The sequence below is a fragment of the Cherax quadricarinatus genome, chromosome 4, assembly GCF_038502225.1.
Source record: "Cherax quadricarinatus isolate ZL_2023a chromosome 4, ASM3850222v1, whole genome shotgun sequence".
Classification (NCBI taxonomy): domain Eukaryota; kingdom Metazoa; phylum Arthropoda; class Malacostraca; order Decapoda; family Parastacidae; genus Cherax; species Cherax quadricarinatus.
The window spans coordinates 41,687,858-41,707,335 of NC_091295.1; the positions used below are offsets into that span (position 1 = coordinate 41,687,858).

Sequence of the window (19,478 nt, forward strand, 5' to 3'; positions counted from 1 at the left end):
TAACTTTGTACACCCTTACTCCACACTCACTTCTAACCTTCTCCTTCACACATTGCTACTTTTGCACATCTTTTCCGCAGACATGATTCCTCAAGGGAGGTTCCTTGATATTGGTGAGGGGCTCTTGATCTAGGGAATTGGATCTGTGCTCCAGTTCCCTGAATTGAGCCTGAATACCTTCTATCCACCCACATGCACTATATAACCTAAGGGTTTAGCACTCCCCCGTGATTACAATATTATATAATAATTATATAACAATATTATAAAATATTATATAATAAGCATATATGTGAAGATTATGTAAAGATTACTAAAAAGAATAAGAAGAAGAAAATTGTCAAAGTGGGAAGTCTGAATGTGCGTGGATGTTGTGCAAATGATAAGAAAGAGATGATTGTGGATGTTATGAATGAGAAGAAGCTGGATGTCCTGGCTTTAAGTGAAACAAAGCTGAAGGGGGTGGGAGAGTTTCAGTGGAGAGGAATAAATGGGATTAGGTCAGGGGTTTCAAATAGAGTTAGAGCTAAAGAAGGAGTAGCAATAATGTTGAAGGATAAGCTATGGCAGGAAAAGAGGGACTATAAATGTATTAATTCAAGGATTATGTGGAGTAAAATAAAGATTGGATGTGAAAAGTGGGTTATAATAAGCGTGTATGCACCTGGAGAAGAGAGAAGTGTAGAGGAGAGAGAGAGATTTTGGGAAATGTTGAGTGAATGCGTGGGGAGTTTTGAATCAAGTGTGAGAGTAATGGTGGTTGGGGATTTTAATGCTAAAGTGGGTAAAAATGTTATGGAGGGAGTAGTAGGTAAATTTGGGGTGCCAGGGGTAAATGTAAATGGGGAGCCTTTAATTGAGCTATGTGTAGAAAGAAATTTGGTAATAAGTAATACATATTTTATGAAAAAGAGGATAAATAAATATACAAGGTATGATGTAGCACGTAATGAAAGTAGTTTATTAGATTATGTATTGGTGGATAAAAGGTTGATGGGTAGGCTCCAGGATGTACATGTTTATAGAGGGGCAACTGATATATCGGATCATTATTTAGTTGTAGCTACAGTTAGAGTAAGAGGTAGATGGGAAAAGAGGAAGGTGGCAACAACAAGTAAGAGGGAAGTGAAAGTGTATAAACTAAGGGAGGAGGAAGTTCGGGTGAGATATAAGCGACTATTGGCAGAAAGGTGGGCTAGTGCAAAGATGAGTAGTGGGGGGGTTGAAGAGGGTTGGAATAGTTTTAAAAATGCAGTATTAGAATGTGGGGCAGAAGTTTGTGGTTATAGGAGGGTGGGGGCAGGAGGAAAGAGGAGTGATTGGTGGAATGATGAAGTAAAAGGTGTGATAAAAGAGAAAAAGGTAGCTTATGAGAGGTTTTTACAAAGCAGAAGTGTTATAAGAAGAGCAGAGTATATGGAGAGTAAAAGAAAGGTAAAGAGAGTGGTGAGAGAGTGCAAAAGGAGAGCAGATGATAGAGTGGGAGAGGCACTGTCAAGAAATTTTAATGAAAATAAGAAAAAATTTTGGAGTGAGTTAAACAAGTTAAGAAAGCCTAGGGAAAATATGGATTTGTCAGTTAAAAACAGAGTAGGGGAGTTAGTAGATGGGGAGATGGAGGTATTGGGTAGATGGCGAGAATATTTTGAGGAACTTTTAAATGTTAAGGAAGAAACAGAGGCAGTAATTTCATGCACTGGTCAGGGAGGTATACCATCTTTTAGGAGTGAAGAAGAGCAGAATGTAAGTGTGGGGGAGGTACGTGAGGCATTACGTAAAATGAAAGGGGGTAAAGCAGCTGGAACTGATGGGATCATGACAGAAATGTTAAAAGCAGGGGGGGATATAGTGTTGGAGTGGTTGGTACTTTTGTTTAATAAATGTATGAAAGAGGGGAAGGTACCTAGGGATTGGCAGAGAGCATGTATAGTCCCTTTATATAAAGGGAAAGGGGACAAAAGAGACTGTAAAAATTATAGAGGAATAAGCTTACTGAGTATACCAGGAAAAGTGTACGGTAGGGTTATAATTGAAAGAATTAGAGGTAAGACAGAATGTAGGATTGCGGATGAGCAAGGAGGTTTTAGAGTGGGTAGGGGATGTGTAGATCAGGTGTTTACATTGAAGCATATATGTGAACAGTATTTAGATAAAGATAGGGAAGTTTTTATTGCATTTATGGATTTAGAAAAGGCATATGATAGAGTGGATAGAGGAGCAATGTGGCAGATGTTGCAAGTATATGGAATAGGTGGTAAGTTATTAAATGCTGTAAAGAGTTTTTATGAGGATAGTGAGGCTCAGGTTAGGGTGTGTAGAAGAGAGGGAGACTACTTCCCGGTAAAAGTAGGTCTTAGACAGGGATGTGTAATGTCACCATGGTTGTTTAATATATTTATAGATGGGGTTGTAAAGGAAGTAAATGCTAGGGTGTTTGGGAGAGGGGTGGGATTAGATAAAGAAAAATTGGATATCAAATTGGGGAGGAGGAGTATGGAAGAAGTGAATGTTTTCAGATACTTGGGAGTTGACGTGTCGGCGGATGGATTTATGAAGGATGAGGTTAATCATAGAATTGATGAGGGAAAAAAGGTGAGTGGTGCGTTGAGGTATATGTGGAGTCAAAAAACGTTATCTATGGAGGCAAAGAAGGGAATGTATGAAAGTATAGTAGTACCAACACTCTTATATGGGTGTGAAGCTTGGGTGGTAAATGCAGCAGCGAGGAGACGGTTGGAGGCAGCGGAGATGTCCTGTTTAAGGGCAATGTGTGGTGTAAATATTATGCAGAAAATTCGGAGTGTGGAAATTAGGAGAAGGTGTGGAGTTAATAAAAGTATTAGTCAGAGGGCAGAAGAGGGGTTGTTGAGGTGGTTTGGTCATTTAGAGAGAATGGATCACAGTAGAATGACATGGAAAGCATATAAATCTATAGGGGAAGGAAGGCGGGGTAGGGGTCGTCCTCGAAAGGGTTGGAGAGAGGGGGTAAAGGAGGTTTTGTGGGTAAGGGGCTTGGACTTCCAGCAAGCGTGCGTGAGCGTGTTAGATAGGAGTGAATGGAGACGAATGGTACTTGGGACCTGACGATCTGTTGGAGTGTGAGCAGGGTAATATTTAGTGAAGGGATTCAGGGAAACCGGTTATTTTCATATAGTCGGACTTGAGTCCTGGAAATGGGAAGTACAATGCCTGCACTTTAAAGGAGGGGTTTATGGATTTAGAAAAGGCATATGATAGAGCGGATAGGGGAGCAATGTGGCAGATGTTGCAAGTATATGGAATAGGTAGTAAGTTACTAAATGTTGTAAAGAGCTTTTATGAGGATAGTGAGGCTCAGGTTAGGGTGTGTAGAAGAGAGGAAGACTACTTCCTGGTAAAAGTGGGTCTTAGACAAGGATGTGTAATGTCACGATGGTTGTTTAATATATTTATAGATAGGGTTGTAAAAGAAGTAAATGCTAGGGTGTTTGGGAGAGGGGTAGGATTAAATTATGGGGAATCAAATACAAAATGGGAACTGACACAGTTACTTTTTGCTGATGATACTGTGCTTATGGGTTAGTGAACGAGTTTGGGAGAGTGTGTAAAGGTAGAAAGTTGAAAGTGAACATAGAAAAGAGTAAGGTGATGAGGGTATCAAATGCTTTAGATGAAGAAAAATTGGATATCAAATTGAAGAGGAGTAGTATGGAAGAAGTGAATGTTTTCAGATATTTGGGAGTTGATGTGTCAGCAGGTAGATGTATGAAGGATGAAATTAACCATAGAATTGATGAAGGAAAAAAGGTGAGTGGTGCATTGAGGTATATGAGGAGACAAAAAGCATTATCTATGGAGGCAAAGAAGGGAATGTATGAAATTATAGTGGTACCAACACTCTTATATGGGTGTGAAGCCTGGGTTGTAAATGCTGCAGCGAGGAGGCGGTTGGAGGCGGTGGAGATGTCCTGTCTAAGGGCAATGTGTGGTGTAAATATTATGCAGAGAATTCAGAGTGTGGAAATTAGGAGAAAGTGTGGTGTAATAAAAGTACAGTGGACCCCCAGTTAACGATATTTTTTCACTCCAGAAGTATGTTCAGGTGCCAGTACTGACCGAATTTGTTCCCATAAGAAATATTGTGAAGTAGATTAGTCCATTTCAGACCCCCAAACATACACGTACAAACTCACTTACATAAATACACTTACATAATTGGTCACATTCGGAGGTGATCGTTATGCGGGGGTCCACTGTATATGTCTTATGAGGTACCGTGTTTGACGTATATTAGTCAGAGGGCTGTTGAGGTGGTTTGGTCATTTAGAGAAATGGATCAAAGTAGAATGACATGGAGAGTGTATAAATCTGTAGGGGAAGGAAGTCGGGGTAGGGGCCATCCTCGAAAAGGTTGGAGGGAGGGGGTAAAGGAGGTTTTGTGGGCGAGGGGCTTGGACTTCCAGCAAGCATGCGTGAGCGTGTTAGATAGGAGTGAATGGAGACGAATGGTATTTGGGATGACGAACTGTTGGAGTGTGAGCAGGATAATATATAGTGAAGGGATTCAGGGAAATTGGTTATTTTTATATAGCCGGACTTGAGTACTGGAAGTGGGAAGTACAATGCCTGCACTTTAAAGGAGGGGTTTGGGATATTATCAATTTGGAGGGATATGTTGTGTATATACGTATATGCTTCTAAACTGTTGTGTTCTGGGTACCTCTTCAAAAACAATGATTATGTATGAGTGAGGTGAAAGTGTTGAATGATGATGAAAGTATTTTCATTTTGGGGATTTTCTTTCTTTTTGGGTCACCCTGCCTTAGTGGGAGATGGCCAACTTCTTAAAAAACAAAAACAAAAAAAATGCAGTCATGAAATCAAAAGGAAATACATATGCATAATATATTTGAGATGTGACATGATGTTGGACTGCAAACTACTGTATGTTATTTCTATGAGGGAATTCAGAAAAACTGATTAGCTGTATTTAACTTCTGGAGGTAAGTACAGTGCCTGCACTCTGAAGGAGTAGTAGGGATGTTACAGATCAGGGGTCATATGAATTGTGATGTCCATGTACTTCTGGCAAGACAGCTGCCGAATGAGTGATTGTGAAAGACTTTTTCAGTATCTTTCTGCTCATTAAAAAAAATATTTTTTTTGTTTTGTTTTCAACAAGTCGGCAGTCTTCCACCAAGGCAGGGTGACCCAAAAAGAAAGAAAATCTCCAAAAAGAAAATACTTTCATCATCATTCAACACTTTCACCTCACTCATACATAATCACTGTCTTTGCAGAGGCGCCAACATACAACAGTTTAGAAGCATATATAAAGATATAGTATAACATATCCTAGGTAGTAGGTTGGCCTAGGTAGTAGGCTGGTAAACAGCAACCGCCCAGGGAGGTACAGTCCTGCCAGGTGAGTGTAAAACGAAAGCCTGTAATTGTTTTCCATGATGGTAGGATTGCTGGTGTCTTATCTGTCTCATAAACATGCAAGATTTCAGGTACGTCTTGCTACTTCTACTTACTCTTAGGTCACACTACACATACGTGTACAAGCATATATTTACACACCCCTCTGGGTTTTCTTCTATTTTCTTTCTAGTTCATGTTCTTGTTTATTTCCTCTTATCTCCATGGGGAAGTGGAACAGAATTCTTCCTCCGTAAGCCATGCGTGTTGTAAGAGGCGACTAAAATGCCGGGAGCAAGGGGCTAGTAACCCCTTTTCCTGTATATATTACTAAATTTAAAAGGAGAAACTTTTGTTTTTCCTTTTGGGCCACCCCGCCTCAGTGGGATACGGCTGGTACGTTGAAAGAAGACGTATAATATATCCCTCCAAACTGCCAATATCCTAAACCCCTCTTTTAAGGTGCAGGCATTGAACTTCTCATTTCCAGTACTCAAGTCCAGCTATATAAAAATAACTGGTAAAAAAATTATTGTGCTATGTAAAATATGTAATGGAGGTTACCGGATTGATCTTCATCTGCATTGTAGAGAGCTTGTGCCAGGTACTGAAAGTCACTGTTCCATCTCTGTGCATCAAAAGTTTGTTCATAATGGTCCTCCACTGGTATTAGAGGCAGTGGTGGTAGAGGGGGTGGAGCTTGTGGTTTTGGTTGCTGAAGAGGTAGCTGTTCATGCATCATCCTATCATCTTCACTAAACCCTTCATCTGGGAGATATTTTGGTTGCGTTTCCACAGGCTAAAACAAACAAAATCATTGATATTCAGTACAGTAAAACAATGAATATCATAATTATGAAACATGTAATACGTTTCAGAGCCTTCATGCTACAACATTAAATATATAAATGTACCTAAACTGTAAACACTGGTTTTAGCATAAACGTAATAATTAAAGTCGAGTAGTTGCACAAACCGGCCTTGGGTTATTTTCCCACGGGGCATGTAACATTGGTTGGTTCTGGAAAATTGGTAGCTGGGCTACTCTTGCCTGACGTGGACGATGATTATTACCTGTAAAAAGACATAAAAGTTAATTTATCTGATAAATAAATGAAGGCTATTGTTCTTAATTACAAAAACATTTCATTGTACACCTATTATAATTTATATTTATTTTTGTAAATTTCCCATTTTTTTTACTCGAGAGCTACTACTATTAAAATTTTTATTGAACATATCACTAAAAATATTAAAACTGTTTTTTGTTACATCTGTATATAAAACTGAATAGGTTTATAGGTTTACTAAATTGTCTCTACCTTGGTAAGAGGTGACAGACAGTACAGTGGAACCTTGGTTTTCATTTGCCCTGGGTTTCGCTGAATTTGGTTTTCGACGACTTTTTTCGTCAAAATTTTGTCCCAGTTTTCGTTCATCACCTCAGTTTTCGTCGAGTTTGACAGTGGTCCGCCATACCGAACGTGTCCGCCCGCGCCCACACAAAGCATCCCACGCATTCAGAGTCAGTCTGGCTTTGTTTCTCATCGGTAGAGGGTGGTTGTGATGGTGGTAGAGGGTGGTAGTGATTGTGGTAGAGGGTGGTAGTGATTGTGGTAGAGGGTGGTTATGGTTGTAATGGTGGTAGAGGGTGGTAGTGATTGTGGTAGAGGATGGTAGTGATGGTGATAGAGATAACCTCTCCTCCCTCTCCCCTCCTCGCCATCTTCCATACACCAACAAAAGTCTTCAATGAAGGTAAAAGTGATGTTAAATGTTCATTTATCCATTTCATTTGTCCTTTATATTTATTTCTCATTGTTTTCTGTAAGTAAAACTATAGTTATTCTCTATAAAATGTATTTTTTGTTAATACTTTTGGATGTCTGGAACGGATTAATTGGATTTACATTATTTCTTATGGGAAATGTTGCTTCAGGTTTTTGTTGAATTCGGTTTTCGTCAGACTTTCTGGAATGAATTAATGACGAAAGCCAAGGTTCCACTGTACAGTATATATAATTCTATTTACCTAGCATAACTGTATGATGGGTTTCAGGTACAACTCTTGTAAGATAGTTCATGAGGGTGTCTATCTTAAATATGCCAGCTCCAGTTCGATCAGTTGCAAGAAGCAAACGCGCCCTTACATCTGGTGTTAGGTGGATTCCACATTTTGTGAAGGCAATTTCCACCTGAAATAGAGCATGATTTGACTTTATATAGTACTATTTTAAATTTTAATGTAGAAAGTAGTACTAACATATACCTCATGCATCAAGGAAACAAATTTAATACATTAGGCAAATCACTGTCAGCTTAATGCTTTCTATATTATAAGCATTTCATACCTGCACAAGTTTAGTGCATTTTGAGAATATAATAATTCTATATAACAAGCTACTTTAGTTGACTTTTTTTTTGTGGCATAAAATACATTTATGACATTTTAAGTGTCTTTAAACTGCTGTATGGCTATGCACCTACAGTGCTTAGTTTCTAACTAAAAAAAATTTGCTCTTTGGAGGATCATCTGAGATGTCTTATCCATGCACCTCTGGCAAGATAGTTATAGTGTGAATGATGGTAAAAATGTTTCTTTTTCGGATCACCCTGCCTAGGTGGAAAACGGCCACTGTGTTAAAAAAATAAAATATTGTATTGTTAGGAAAGCAGTTTTCATAAATTCATCCTGTAATATATGAAAACATAATATTCAGGAGCTACTTTTCCATTTTATCATCTTATTGTACAACTGTGCTTTTTTTTTTTTTAACATGCTGGTTGTCTTCCACCAAGGCAGGGTGACCCAAAAAAAGGAAAGAAAAGAAACATTTTTGCCATCATTCAACACTCACTGTGTTATCTACTTTAATCTTATACAGTACAGTATATGGCTTATCCCATGACCTTAATATTACTATTAGGTGCATCTATAGACCACAAACAGATACCGCACTGTATCTATACAAGGTCTACAGATGCACTTGTAGATATGTAGATACAGCACTGTATTTTTCAATATTTAACCTATTTTTCTTCTAATATACTACACTTTTAGCTGAACAATGGTTTTTCACAATTGTCCATATACAGATTTCTGCATCATATATATATTCCTGTACTAGGCATCCTGTATTCCTTTACCATTTATATTCCTATACCATACATATAAGTTACCATGCTTACTCCTTTACTTCCTTTATTATAGATACTCTTTTACCATGCAAATTACTATACATATTCTTGGATCACATATTGTATATTTCTGCACCATGTCAGGTATAATTTAATAGTTGTTTTCTTTGATATTTGGATATTTCAAGTTCCTGATCAACATCCCTTATTCCCTTCAACATATATGAAGGGATTCAGGGGAAACTGTTTAGTTAGACTAGAGTCCTGGATATGGTATGTACAGTGCCTACACTCTAAAGATAGGGTGAGGATATTGCAGTTTGGAAGGTCATCTGAAATGTGACATCAGTATACTAATGGCACATCTACAATTTAATTAAATGATTGATTAACCCTTTGACTGTCGCGGCCGTATATATACTCATAAATTCTAGCGGCTTCAAATCAAGCAGGAGAAAGCTGGTAGGCCCACATGTGAGAGAATGGGTCTGTGTGGTCAGTGTGCACCATATAAAAAAAATCCTGGAGCACGCAGTGCATAATGAGAAAAAAAATCTCCGACCGTTTTTTTTTAATTAACCCTTTGAGGGTCGACAGGCCCTCTCCGAAACTCGTTCTCAGGGTCGGCCAAATTTAAAAAAAAAAAAAATTATTTTCTCTTATGAAAAGATAGAGAATCTTTTCCCGATCATAAAGACACCAAAAGTTTGAAATTTGATAGAAAACTTACGGAATTATGCTCTCGCAAAGTTAGCGGTCTCGGCGATGTTTAAGCATCGGCGGTTTTGCCCACTTTGAGCCCCATTTTCGGCCAATTTCACTGTACTAGTCGACAAAAAACATGAATATTTCGCTAGAACTCCATTTTTTGTATCGAATGGGTGCAAGAAACCACCCATTTATAAATTCAACTATCCAGTACAGTGGTCAGAATTTAGCAATTTTGCCAATTTCACACAAATTTCAAAAGATGCCAATTTCCGAATAGGGTCCAGAATAAACAAGAAAGACATTCCTGGCACTAAAATGACATTTCCTCTAGTCATTAGTCACGTCTCAAGGCCCCTCTTATATTCTTTTGCTTTCCACTTTGAATTTTTATTCTCACAAAAAATATAAGATTTACTGTTATGCAGACAACTGCATTAGTGTAAAAAATGATATAAATATTATTGGTGCACTTGTGAAAGAATATTAGACTCACCAGTTGACGTGTATTGCACGCTTGGCATGATTTGTTTACTTTTGAAGTTTGGTAAAAATCGAACATTTCTGCTACTTTGAGCTCAATTTCAAGGCACCTTTCATTGTAAAACCAGTCAAAATCATCTCAATTTCTGTAATATGTCTTTCATTCTATAAAATGAGACCAAGAAAACTAGAATACAACAATAAATACCATACGAAAATACACTGCAAAGTCGCTGATTTATTAAAAAAAATGGTCAAAGTTTTTTTTTTCTCATTATGCACTGTGTGCTGCAGGATTTTTTTTAGACTGTGCACAATGACCACATAGACCCATTCTTTCATATGAAGGCCTACCAGCTTTCTCCCACTAGATTTGAGGCCGCTAGAATTTATGAGTACTAGTACGTCAAAAACCCCTACGCGTAAGACGTACTAGTACAACCAAAACCCTTAAAGGGTTAAAATGCCGACTTTGTGGTCTATTTTCGTATAGTATTTATGGTTGTATTCTCGTTTTCGTGGTCTCATTTGATAGAATGGAAAACATATTATAGAAATAGAGGTGATTTTGATTGATTTTACTATAAAAAGAACCTAGAAATGGAGCTCAAAGTAGGGGAAATGTTTGATTTTTGCCAATGTTCAAAAGTAAACAAATGATGCCATTGTATAATAAATGTCCAACTAGCCATTCTAATATGCAGTCATGAATGGGTTGATGTTATTTATACAATTATTACAGTATTGCAGTAGTCTGCATAATAGTAAGTCTTCTATTTTTTGTTTGAATAAAAATTCAAAATAGAAAGCAAGAGTAATATCAGAGGGGCCTGGAGACATGACTGATGAGCAAAGAAAATGTTATTTTAGAGCCAGGAATGTCTGCATTGTTCATTCTGGACCTTATTTTGAAATTGTCATATTTTTTAGTTTTCGTGAAATTGGCCAAATTGCAAATTTCTGACCACATTATTAGGTAGTTGAAATCGGTAAATGGGCAGTTTCTTGTACTCAATCGATAGAAAAAATGGAGTTCTAAAGAAATAGCTATGAGTTTGGGCGACTGAAAGAATGGAATTAGCCGAAAATAGGGCTCAAAGTGGGCGAAATAGCCGATTTGTAAACAGCGCCGAGGTCGCTAACTTCGCGAGAGCATAATTCCGTCAGTTTTCCATCAAATTTAATTTTTTTGGTGTCATTACAATCGGGGAAAGATTTCCTATCATTTCATAAGAAAAAATAATTTTTTTTTTTTAAATTTTGTGACACCAGGAGACTACCTCAGGATTGGGGGTTGCGACAGTCAAAGGGTTAATGGGGTTTAACTCTTATTGACTACACTAGGATGATTAAAGCTGCATGGTAACCTTTTCACCACCAGACATGAATACTTGAATCTGTAAAATATGGACTAAAGTAAACTTTGAGAATACACATGCTGAGAGAAACACACCTCAGGGTATATATCCTGCTACAGAAAAATGGCGAATGTATTTCCTCTTTTTTTGGGAACACCCTACCTTGGTAGGAGATGGCCAGTGTTACAGAATCAACAGACACAAGGTACATTTTAAAAATTTTAAGTTTGAAACAAATGTTTAGCATCTGTACTAAAATTTATAAAAAATGCATAATACAATGTCATATCAAAAGTGTCTTTAGTTTTTGCACTATTTACTATGATAACTTTACAAGAGATTGTACATGGTTTTGAAACTAAAGGTGTGTAGGATTATCTTGATTTGAGCTCTTTTACATACCAAACTGAATTAGGGTACCTGTTTTCCATTAAGAAAGTCATTCCGATCACGATCAAGATCATACATAGTCCTTCTGAGGTCAGCCATATTAACTGGCTTGTTTGACAACTGGCGACTCATATCTGCTAATAAGGTGGCTTCATCACGATCAGTGAAGAGTACTCTGTACATGTAAAGTAAGAGATTAACATTATTACTAACATTCAACATTAGTTGAAACCGAAAATAACTAGAAATGAAATTAATGTATACACACAAAAGCAAACATTATATTTATGGCTATCTGTATATTATTGTAAAAAAAATTCTTTATTAAGGGAGAGAAGATTAAATATTAAAAAACTGCAATAAAAATAGTGATGAAGAATCATGCTGTTCAATGCAGATTATTATATTCATGGGAAAGTGCTTAACATGTAATTGTCATACAGTACCTGGGGAATGGGAAGGGTGGGAGTAATCAGGTTTTTTCCGAGGAAAGGGAGGGTAGCTCCATTTCCTTGGATTAAAATAATTTCACTAGTATCACAGTATCCCTTCCCATTAATGGATGTTAAATGCAAAACATATACAATTCGGTACCACTTTAGTTATCTTTGTCCACTCACCAAGGATAACAGTTTATACTGAGTATGATGCATGCTGAAAATATTACAAATACATTTTGTGCCAATTATTTCTACACCAAGTGGCAAAGGTTCAGCAATCAGACACAATGCATTCACTGATGAATGCTGAATGTTGGTTTGGAGATCAAATGAGATAAAAAAACATACTTGTCCCTTATTCACAAACAATACACCTGGAAAACAAAATATGATTTCTTTTAAGTTACACAAGAATAATGGAGAAGTAACCGGCAGAAGATGGCTGAGCACAATAAAGGGTCATATAAACAGCCTCATTGTGTGTACATGTTTTATTATAACTCTTACATAATAATTTCCTTTAGGAGTGTACAAATTTTCTTATAAGAGAAAGATAAAGAGAAAAACATAGCCTTATTTGCAATGATGCTCAAATGAAATGAGTTTGAGATGGCCCTGTAGGTGCCATAAGTCTTGATGAAGCACTTAACTGGCAGCCTAAAGAACACCAACTTACTTGTTCCTTAAAGTGATCTTACGAGGATTCTCTCGCTGTAGCTGCTGTGGTGTTTGCTGTTGCTGCTGTTGCTGCTGTTGCTGCTGCTGCTGCTGTTGCTGCATGTTGCCTGTTGGACCATTAGGCCTGCAAAAAAAAAAAAAAAAAAATAGACCTATGAAATTAAATTTCAAACTAATAAGATATAATTAAATATAATATCCCAAATGCTTCTTTTGGCAAGAAACTGCATGATGTAAATCAACTGACTTCTGGTTAGGTAATGGTGGAGGAGGTTTAAGAGCTTCCATTCTGCACTTGGTAAGGTAGCTGACCATCTCCTCATAGCGAACCATGGCCACATGATCACCAGCCTGTCCAAATTTTTTACAGAGGTTCTTCATGCCATCATCACTAAAATGCAACTGCAAAAAAAAAAAAAAGTTATTAAAGGTTTACCATTGAAATACTTAAAAAAAATTTCATGGTTAGTAAACTTATCACCAAGAGCAGAGCTAGCCTTACAGTGTCCCATCTTCAGTATTAAACCATTAAAAACATTATTTTCAAGTGGTTGTTGTACTTGCTGCCTAGTCATTGTTCTACCAAGTTTTAAAGAGCCTTATAGTATCTTTTCAGCCCTATTACTACATTTGCAATATTTGCCACATAGCTCTTCTACCCACCATATCATGTGCCTTTTCTAAATCCATAAATTCAACAATAAAAAGTCCTTTTCTTTATCTAAATGCTGTTTACTTATGTGCTACAATGTAAAGACATCCCCTACCATTCTGATAATGAGGGAATGTTTTTTTTATTCAGTCAATTAGTGGTTAATAGGAAGGAAATAATAGTATAGTTTTATGCCTTGACAAAAATATAAATATGAATTGGACAAACACTTTGGGTATTAAATTTTAAACATCAGTGCCTGTACACATTCCAATGTGACATTTACTATGTACATGTGAACCCCTGAATTTACAAGTTACATTCCATGAGATCTGGAGTTTATAAAAATACAAGATTCTGACTGTATAATAGACTGCTAAAAATTTAAGCTCATTTTGTTTCAGAGGCCATATCTACCTAAATATCAATCTAATGTGGTTAATACTAAATTCATAAGAAACAATGACAAGAATAAGATCTGAGTGTGAGAAAAGCCATTGGAGTACAATTTGAATGAAAATCTTAAATCAAGACCCCCCCATCCCCTCACTGGGTGTCCCATGGCTCATTTAGTTTAGGGGCACAAGCCCCTAAACTAAGTGTTAGCCACCAAGAACCTCTTATAAACACTTTTTTAATTAGTACTGGCTTTTATTATAAGTAATATTATTTACTGAAAAAATAGGTAACAAAATCAGTATTGTTTAATATATACATCCCTAGGCAGACTAAAACAAAACATAAACACTGTCCAGTAATTATTTTATATTTCATAGAGTACTGGGACATAGCACATGGAGTAAATATCATCATACTGTATATATTTATACATTATTTGATCACATATTTGGAGTATCTTCACCCTAGATGTATTTAGGTACTGATGAGTGTATCAAAATTCTACATTTGGTGTACAGAAATTCACCTGAAACCTCTTCAAGGTTCCTTTGACAATGTCTGAGGATAAGATGCCATCTCTATCACGGTCTTGTGCTCGAAGGTTGACGAGGAGACCCTGTAGGCCACGCTCTGGTAATTCCTTCACCTTCTTCACCACTTCATTCCTGTCCCAAATGACGAAAATTGGAAAATCATTAATAATGGAAAATTAACTGCTCCTACATAAAATAAGAAAGCTTTCACTTTCATATTTTGCCTTCAGATAAAATTTATATTTTCAGTCTCCTACTGAACCAGTATTCTTTTATTTTATAGCTGTATAAGAGGCCCTACTTTACAGGGTGTCACTTTACAGCATTTCACTAATGCAGCAGTTAAAAATTATACCCATTCTTCATTTATTCAGACTTCTTATAATAAATATATTCATCACTCACTATAAGCTAAAGATGGAAATATTTTAAGGTAAATAATGTGTGTACTGTATATGCATTTTTTTAGGCCTAGCTCTATTGCTTATTTAAAATATAATAGTGTAAACATGTCATCAGGCTTTTATATGCACTTAAAAGTGAAAAAAGGTTAAGTTTCACTTTACAGTGATTTTCACTTTACAGCAGTAGCCCAGAACCTAACCTGCTGTATAAGTGGGGCCTGCCTGTACCTCAGCTCATTTTAAACCCAGTTACATCTTGCCTGAGATGAATGACCCCATAAAGAATAAAAAAGCACAATACCATGACTGGAGCAACACACAAATAACCCTCATGTAGCAGACAAGCTTATGACATTTCAGTCCACTTTGGACCATTAACTAGACACACAAGTTGGACCATAACATAGTCATAAGGCTTCTTTTACATGCATTTGTTATTTGTATGCAAGTTATCTGTGCAATGAATGACATCATGTCTGACATATATATATTTGTGGGGAAGGATTAAACCTGTAGAGGGGACACACAGTGCCAGTGCAATGGGAGATATTCAGGTTTGATCAGAGGGAAGGGATTGTAATTCCAGTTCCTTTAATGACGTGCCCTTTGTGAGCATCAATATACTCCCCTTGAAGGGGAATCAATATTGGAATCAAGAAGCCTCTGCAGTGTTCTTGTAACTTATAATAATAATAATAATAATAATAATAATAATAATAGTAATAATAATAATAATAATAATAATAATAATAATAATAAGAGTAAGGTGATGAGGGTATCAAATGATTTAGATAAAGAAAAATTGGATATCACATTGGAGAGAAGGAGTATGGAAGAAGTAAATGTTTTCAGTGGATGGATTTATGAAGGATGAGGTTAACCATAGAATTGATGAAGAAAAAAAGGTGAATGGTGCATTGAAGTATCTGTGGAGACAAAAAACGTTATTCATGGAGGCAAAGAAGGGAATGTACGAAAGTATAGTGGTACCAACACTCTTATATGGGTGTGAAGCTTGGGTTGCAAATGCTGCAGCAAGGAGGCGGCTGGGGGCAGTGGAGATGTCCTGTCTAAGGGCAATGTGTGGTGTAAATATTATGCAGAGAATTCAATGTGGAAATTAGGTGGTGTGGAGTTATGAAAAGTATTAGTCAGAGGGCTGAAGAGGGGTTGAGGTGGTTTGGTCATTTAGAGAGAATGGATCAAAGTAGAATGACTTGGAGAACGTATAAATCTGTAGCGGAAGGAAGGCGGGGTAGGGGTCATCCTCAAAAAGGTTGGTTGGAGGGGGTAAAGGAGGTTGTGGGCGAGGGGCCTGGACTTCCAGCAAGCATGTGTGAGCGTGTTAGATAGGAGTGAATGGAGACGAATGGTTTTTGGGACCTGACGAGCCGTTGGAGTGTGAGCAGGGTAATATTTAGTGAAGGGATTCAAGAAACCAGCTATTTTTATATAGCTGGACTTGAGTACTGGAAATTGGAAGTACAATGCCTGCACTTTAAACGAGGGGTTTTTGATATTGGCAGTTTGGAGGGGTATGTTATATATCTTTATATATGCTTCTAAACTGTTGTATCTGGGTGCCTCTGCAAAGACAGTGATTATGTGTGAGTGAGGTAAAAGTGCTGAATGATGATGAAAGTATTTTCTTTTTGGAGATTTTCTTTCTTTTTGGGTCATCCTGCCTCGGTGGGAGATGGCTGAATTTTTGAAAAAAAAAAAAAATAAATAAATAAATACATGGTTGTACAAAGGAATATAATAGTTGAGTGTACATGCCAAAAGCATGCAGAGCATTTTGGGCAAACTTAAAATTAACTTAAGATTAATAAGGCTATAACAGATTAAATGGTCACTAGATGAGTTACAGTGAGTACAAGAGAATTGAAGATTAATAGGTAATGCTATATGGCTTTAATAAGTCTAGTAGAGAAGTTTAGTAGAGAATAATTTCAGTTTTGAAGTACTTTATAAAAATTACAGTGTGTATTACAATAGAACAATTTAAACAATTTACAATATGACGTATTACAACTATTTAAAACGATGAAATTTGAACATTACAATTTTGAAGTATTACATGTTTTACAAAAGAACAATTTAAACAATTTACAATATGAAGTATTACAATTTAGTATTCAAAACAATGAAATTTGAACATCCTAATTTTGAAGGAATGAGTACATGGTTGAGCAATCTTCAGCACAATATTCAGTGTTAAAATTGAGACATCATTAGTACTTTTTTGTGTTGCTTTTGAGTAACTGGTAGGCATTAAGTTTGGCTTGTCTGGTTAATTTTGGGTGATGAGGAGATTTCTAAGTAGAACCTTAAATTGATTTCCAGGCAGGAGTCCTTTAGTGTGTTCTTGTAATAAATTCCAGATCTTCAGGCCCTTTATGTGCAAAGCATTTTTGCACAGGGAGAGATGAACACAAGGGATATCGAAGAGTGAATGTGGTAACTATCTAGCCAGGATAATACACAAAGCTGGAATGTTCCATATTTTGTGTCTCATGCTGGGTAAAATTTACACTAATCAATCCATCTGTTTCTGCTTTAGGCACCTCGATTACTAAAGATCACATAAGCACTGGTCGTTGGGTAAACTGGATACTATCATTCAGGAATACTTTGCATCATTAAAATAGGTTCTAAAGCAAATTTTCTAAATACACTGAGAGTGTGTTTACCTGGAGTTTACCTGGAGAGAGCTTCAGGGGTCAACGCCCCCGTGGCCCAGTCTGTGACCAGGCCTCATGGTGGATCAGAGTCTGATCAACCTGGCTGTTACTGCTGGTTGCATGCAATCCAACGTACGAGCCACAGCCTGGCTGGTCAGGTACCGACTTTAGGTGCTTGTCCAGTGCCTGCTTGAAGCTAGTCAGGGGTCTATTGATAATCCCCCTTACGTATGCTGGGAGGCAGCTGAACAGTCTTGGGCCCTTGACACTTATTGTATCGTCTCTTAACGTGCTAGTGACATCCCTGCTTTTCACTGGGGGGATGTTGCATCGTCTGCTGAGTCTTTTGCTTTCATTGTGAGTGATTTTTGTGTGCAAGTTTGGTACTAGTCCCTCTAGGATTTTCCAGGTGTATATAATCATGTATCTCTCCCACCTGCATTCCAGGGAGTACAGGTTCAGGAACTTCAAGAGCTCCCAGTAATTGAGGTGTTTTATCTCAGTTATGCATGCCGTGAAGGCTCTCTGTACATTTTCTAGGTCAGCAATTTCACCTGCCTTGAAAGGTGCTGTTAGTGTGCAGCAATATTCTAGCCTAGATAGAACAAGCGACCTGGAGAGTGTCATCATTGGCTTGGCATCCCTAGTTTTGAAGGTTCTCATTATCCATCCTGTCATTTTTCTAGCAGATGCGATTGTTACAATGTTATGGTCCTTGAAGGTGAGATCCTCCAACATGATCACTCCCAGGTCTTTGATGTTGGTTTTTCGCTTTATTTTGTGGCCGGAATTTGTTTTGTACTCTGATGAAGTTTTAATTTCCTCATGTTTACCATATCCGAGTAATTGAAATTTTTCATTGTTGAACTTCATATTGTTTTCTGCAGCCCACTGAAAGATTTGGTTGATGTCCGCCTGGAGCCTTGCAGTGTCTGCAATGGAATACACTGTCATGCAGATTTGGGTGTCATCTGCAAAGGAAGACAGTGCTGTGGCTGACATCTATGTCTATGTCAGATATGAGGATGAGAAACATGATGGGAGTGAGTACTGTGCCTTGTGGAACAGAGCTTTTCACCGTAGCCACCTCAGACTTTACTCTGTTGACAGTTTCAGTTTAATATCTTTATTATGCACCCCATACCCATCCTGTGGGCGGTAGTCAAAAGATTACAGAGGTACATAATGGGTCCAGGGACTGGACCCCAAAGTTATGATAGCTGAACTAGTTACAAAGGTAATGAACTCCAGGTAGATCTGGTCACAATCATGGAAAGTTACAAATTTTGTGCGCTATTATGCCATGGTCACACTTGTCGAAGGCTTTTGCAAAGTCTGTATACTATATTCCATCTGCATTCTTTTTGTCTTCTAGTGCATCTAGGACCTTGTTGTGGTGATCCAGTACTTGGGACAGACAGGAGCGACCTGCTCTAAACCCATGTTGCCCTGGGTTGTGTAATTGATGGGTATTTAGATGGGTGGTGATCTTGCTTCTTAGTTTTAGTTAGTTTATTATGTTTATTATGCACCCCATACCCATCCTGTGGGCAGTAGTCAAAAGATTACAGAGGTACATAATTGGTCCAGGGACTGGGCTCCAAAGTTTTGATAGCTGAGCAAGTTACAGAGGTAATGAACTCACAATTTACAAAGGTAATGAACTCACAATTTACAAAGGTAATGAACTCACAATTTACAAAGGTAATGAACTCCAGGTAGGTCTAGTCACAATCATGACAAATTACAAAGGTATTTACAGATTACAGAGGTACGTAATGGGTCCAGGGACTGGGCCCCCAAAGTTTTGATAGCTGAACTAGGTACAAAGGTAATGAACTCACAAGTTACAAAGGTAATGAATCCTTCTTAGGACCCTTTCAAATATTTGTATGATATGGGATGTTAGTGCTATCGGTCTGTAGTTCTTTGCTATTGCTTTACTGCCCCCTTTGTGGAGTGGGGCTGTCTGTTGCTTTTACTAACTGTGGGACGACCCCCATGTCCATGCTCCCTCTCCATAGGATGGTAAAAGCTCGTGATAGGGGCTTCTTGCAGTTCTTGATTAACACGGAGTTCCATGAGTCTGGCCCTGGGGCAGAGTGCATGGGCATGTCATTTATCGCCTGTTCAAAGTCATTTGGCGTCAGGATAACATCAGATAGGCTTGTGTTTACCAAATTCTGTGGCTCCCATAAAATATTCATTTTG

The 19,478-nt window shown here is 37.6% G+C and overlaps 1 protein-coding gene across 3 annotated transcripts in view; it reads right to left on the reverse strand.

Moving 5' to 3' along the window:
• The window catches only part of LOC128684575 (uncharacterized protein C1orf87-like), a 66,324-nt gene that overhangs the window by 6,410 nt on the left and 40,436 nt on the right, over positions 1 to 19,478 (reverse strand). For all 3 annotated transcript variants that reach the window (XM_053770868.2, XM_070096022.1, XM_053770867.2), the window contains 7 exons: positions 14,173 to 14,311; positions 12,843 to 12,997; positions 12,594 to 12,719; positions 11,508 to 11,652; positions 7,433 to 7,595; positions 6,377 to 6,474; positions 5,965 to 6,199 (listed from right to left, as the gene is read on the reverse strand). In XM_053770868.2, the coding sequence (XP_053626843.2) occupies positions 5,965 to 6,199; positions 6,377 to 6,474; positions 7,433 to 7,595; positions 11,508 to 11,652; positions 12,594 to 12,719; positions 12,843 to 12,997; positions 14,173 to 14,311 (1,061 nt within the window). The remainder of the gene's footprint in view (positions 1 to 5,964; positions 6,200 to 6,376; positions 6,475 to 7,432; positions 7,596 to 11,507; positions 11,653 to 12,593; positions 12,720 to 12,842; positions 12,998 to 14,172; positions 14,312 to 19,478) is intronic.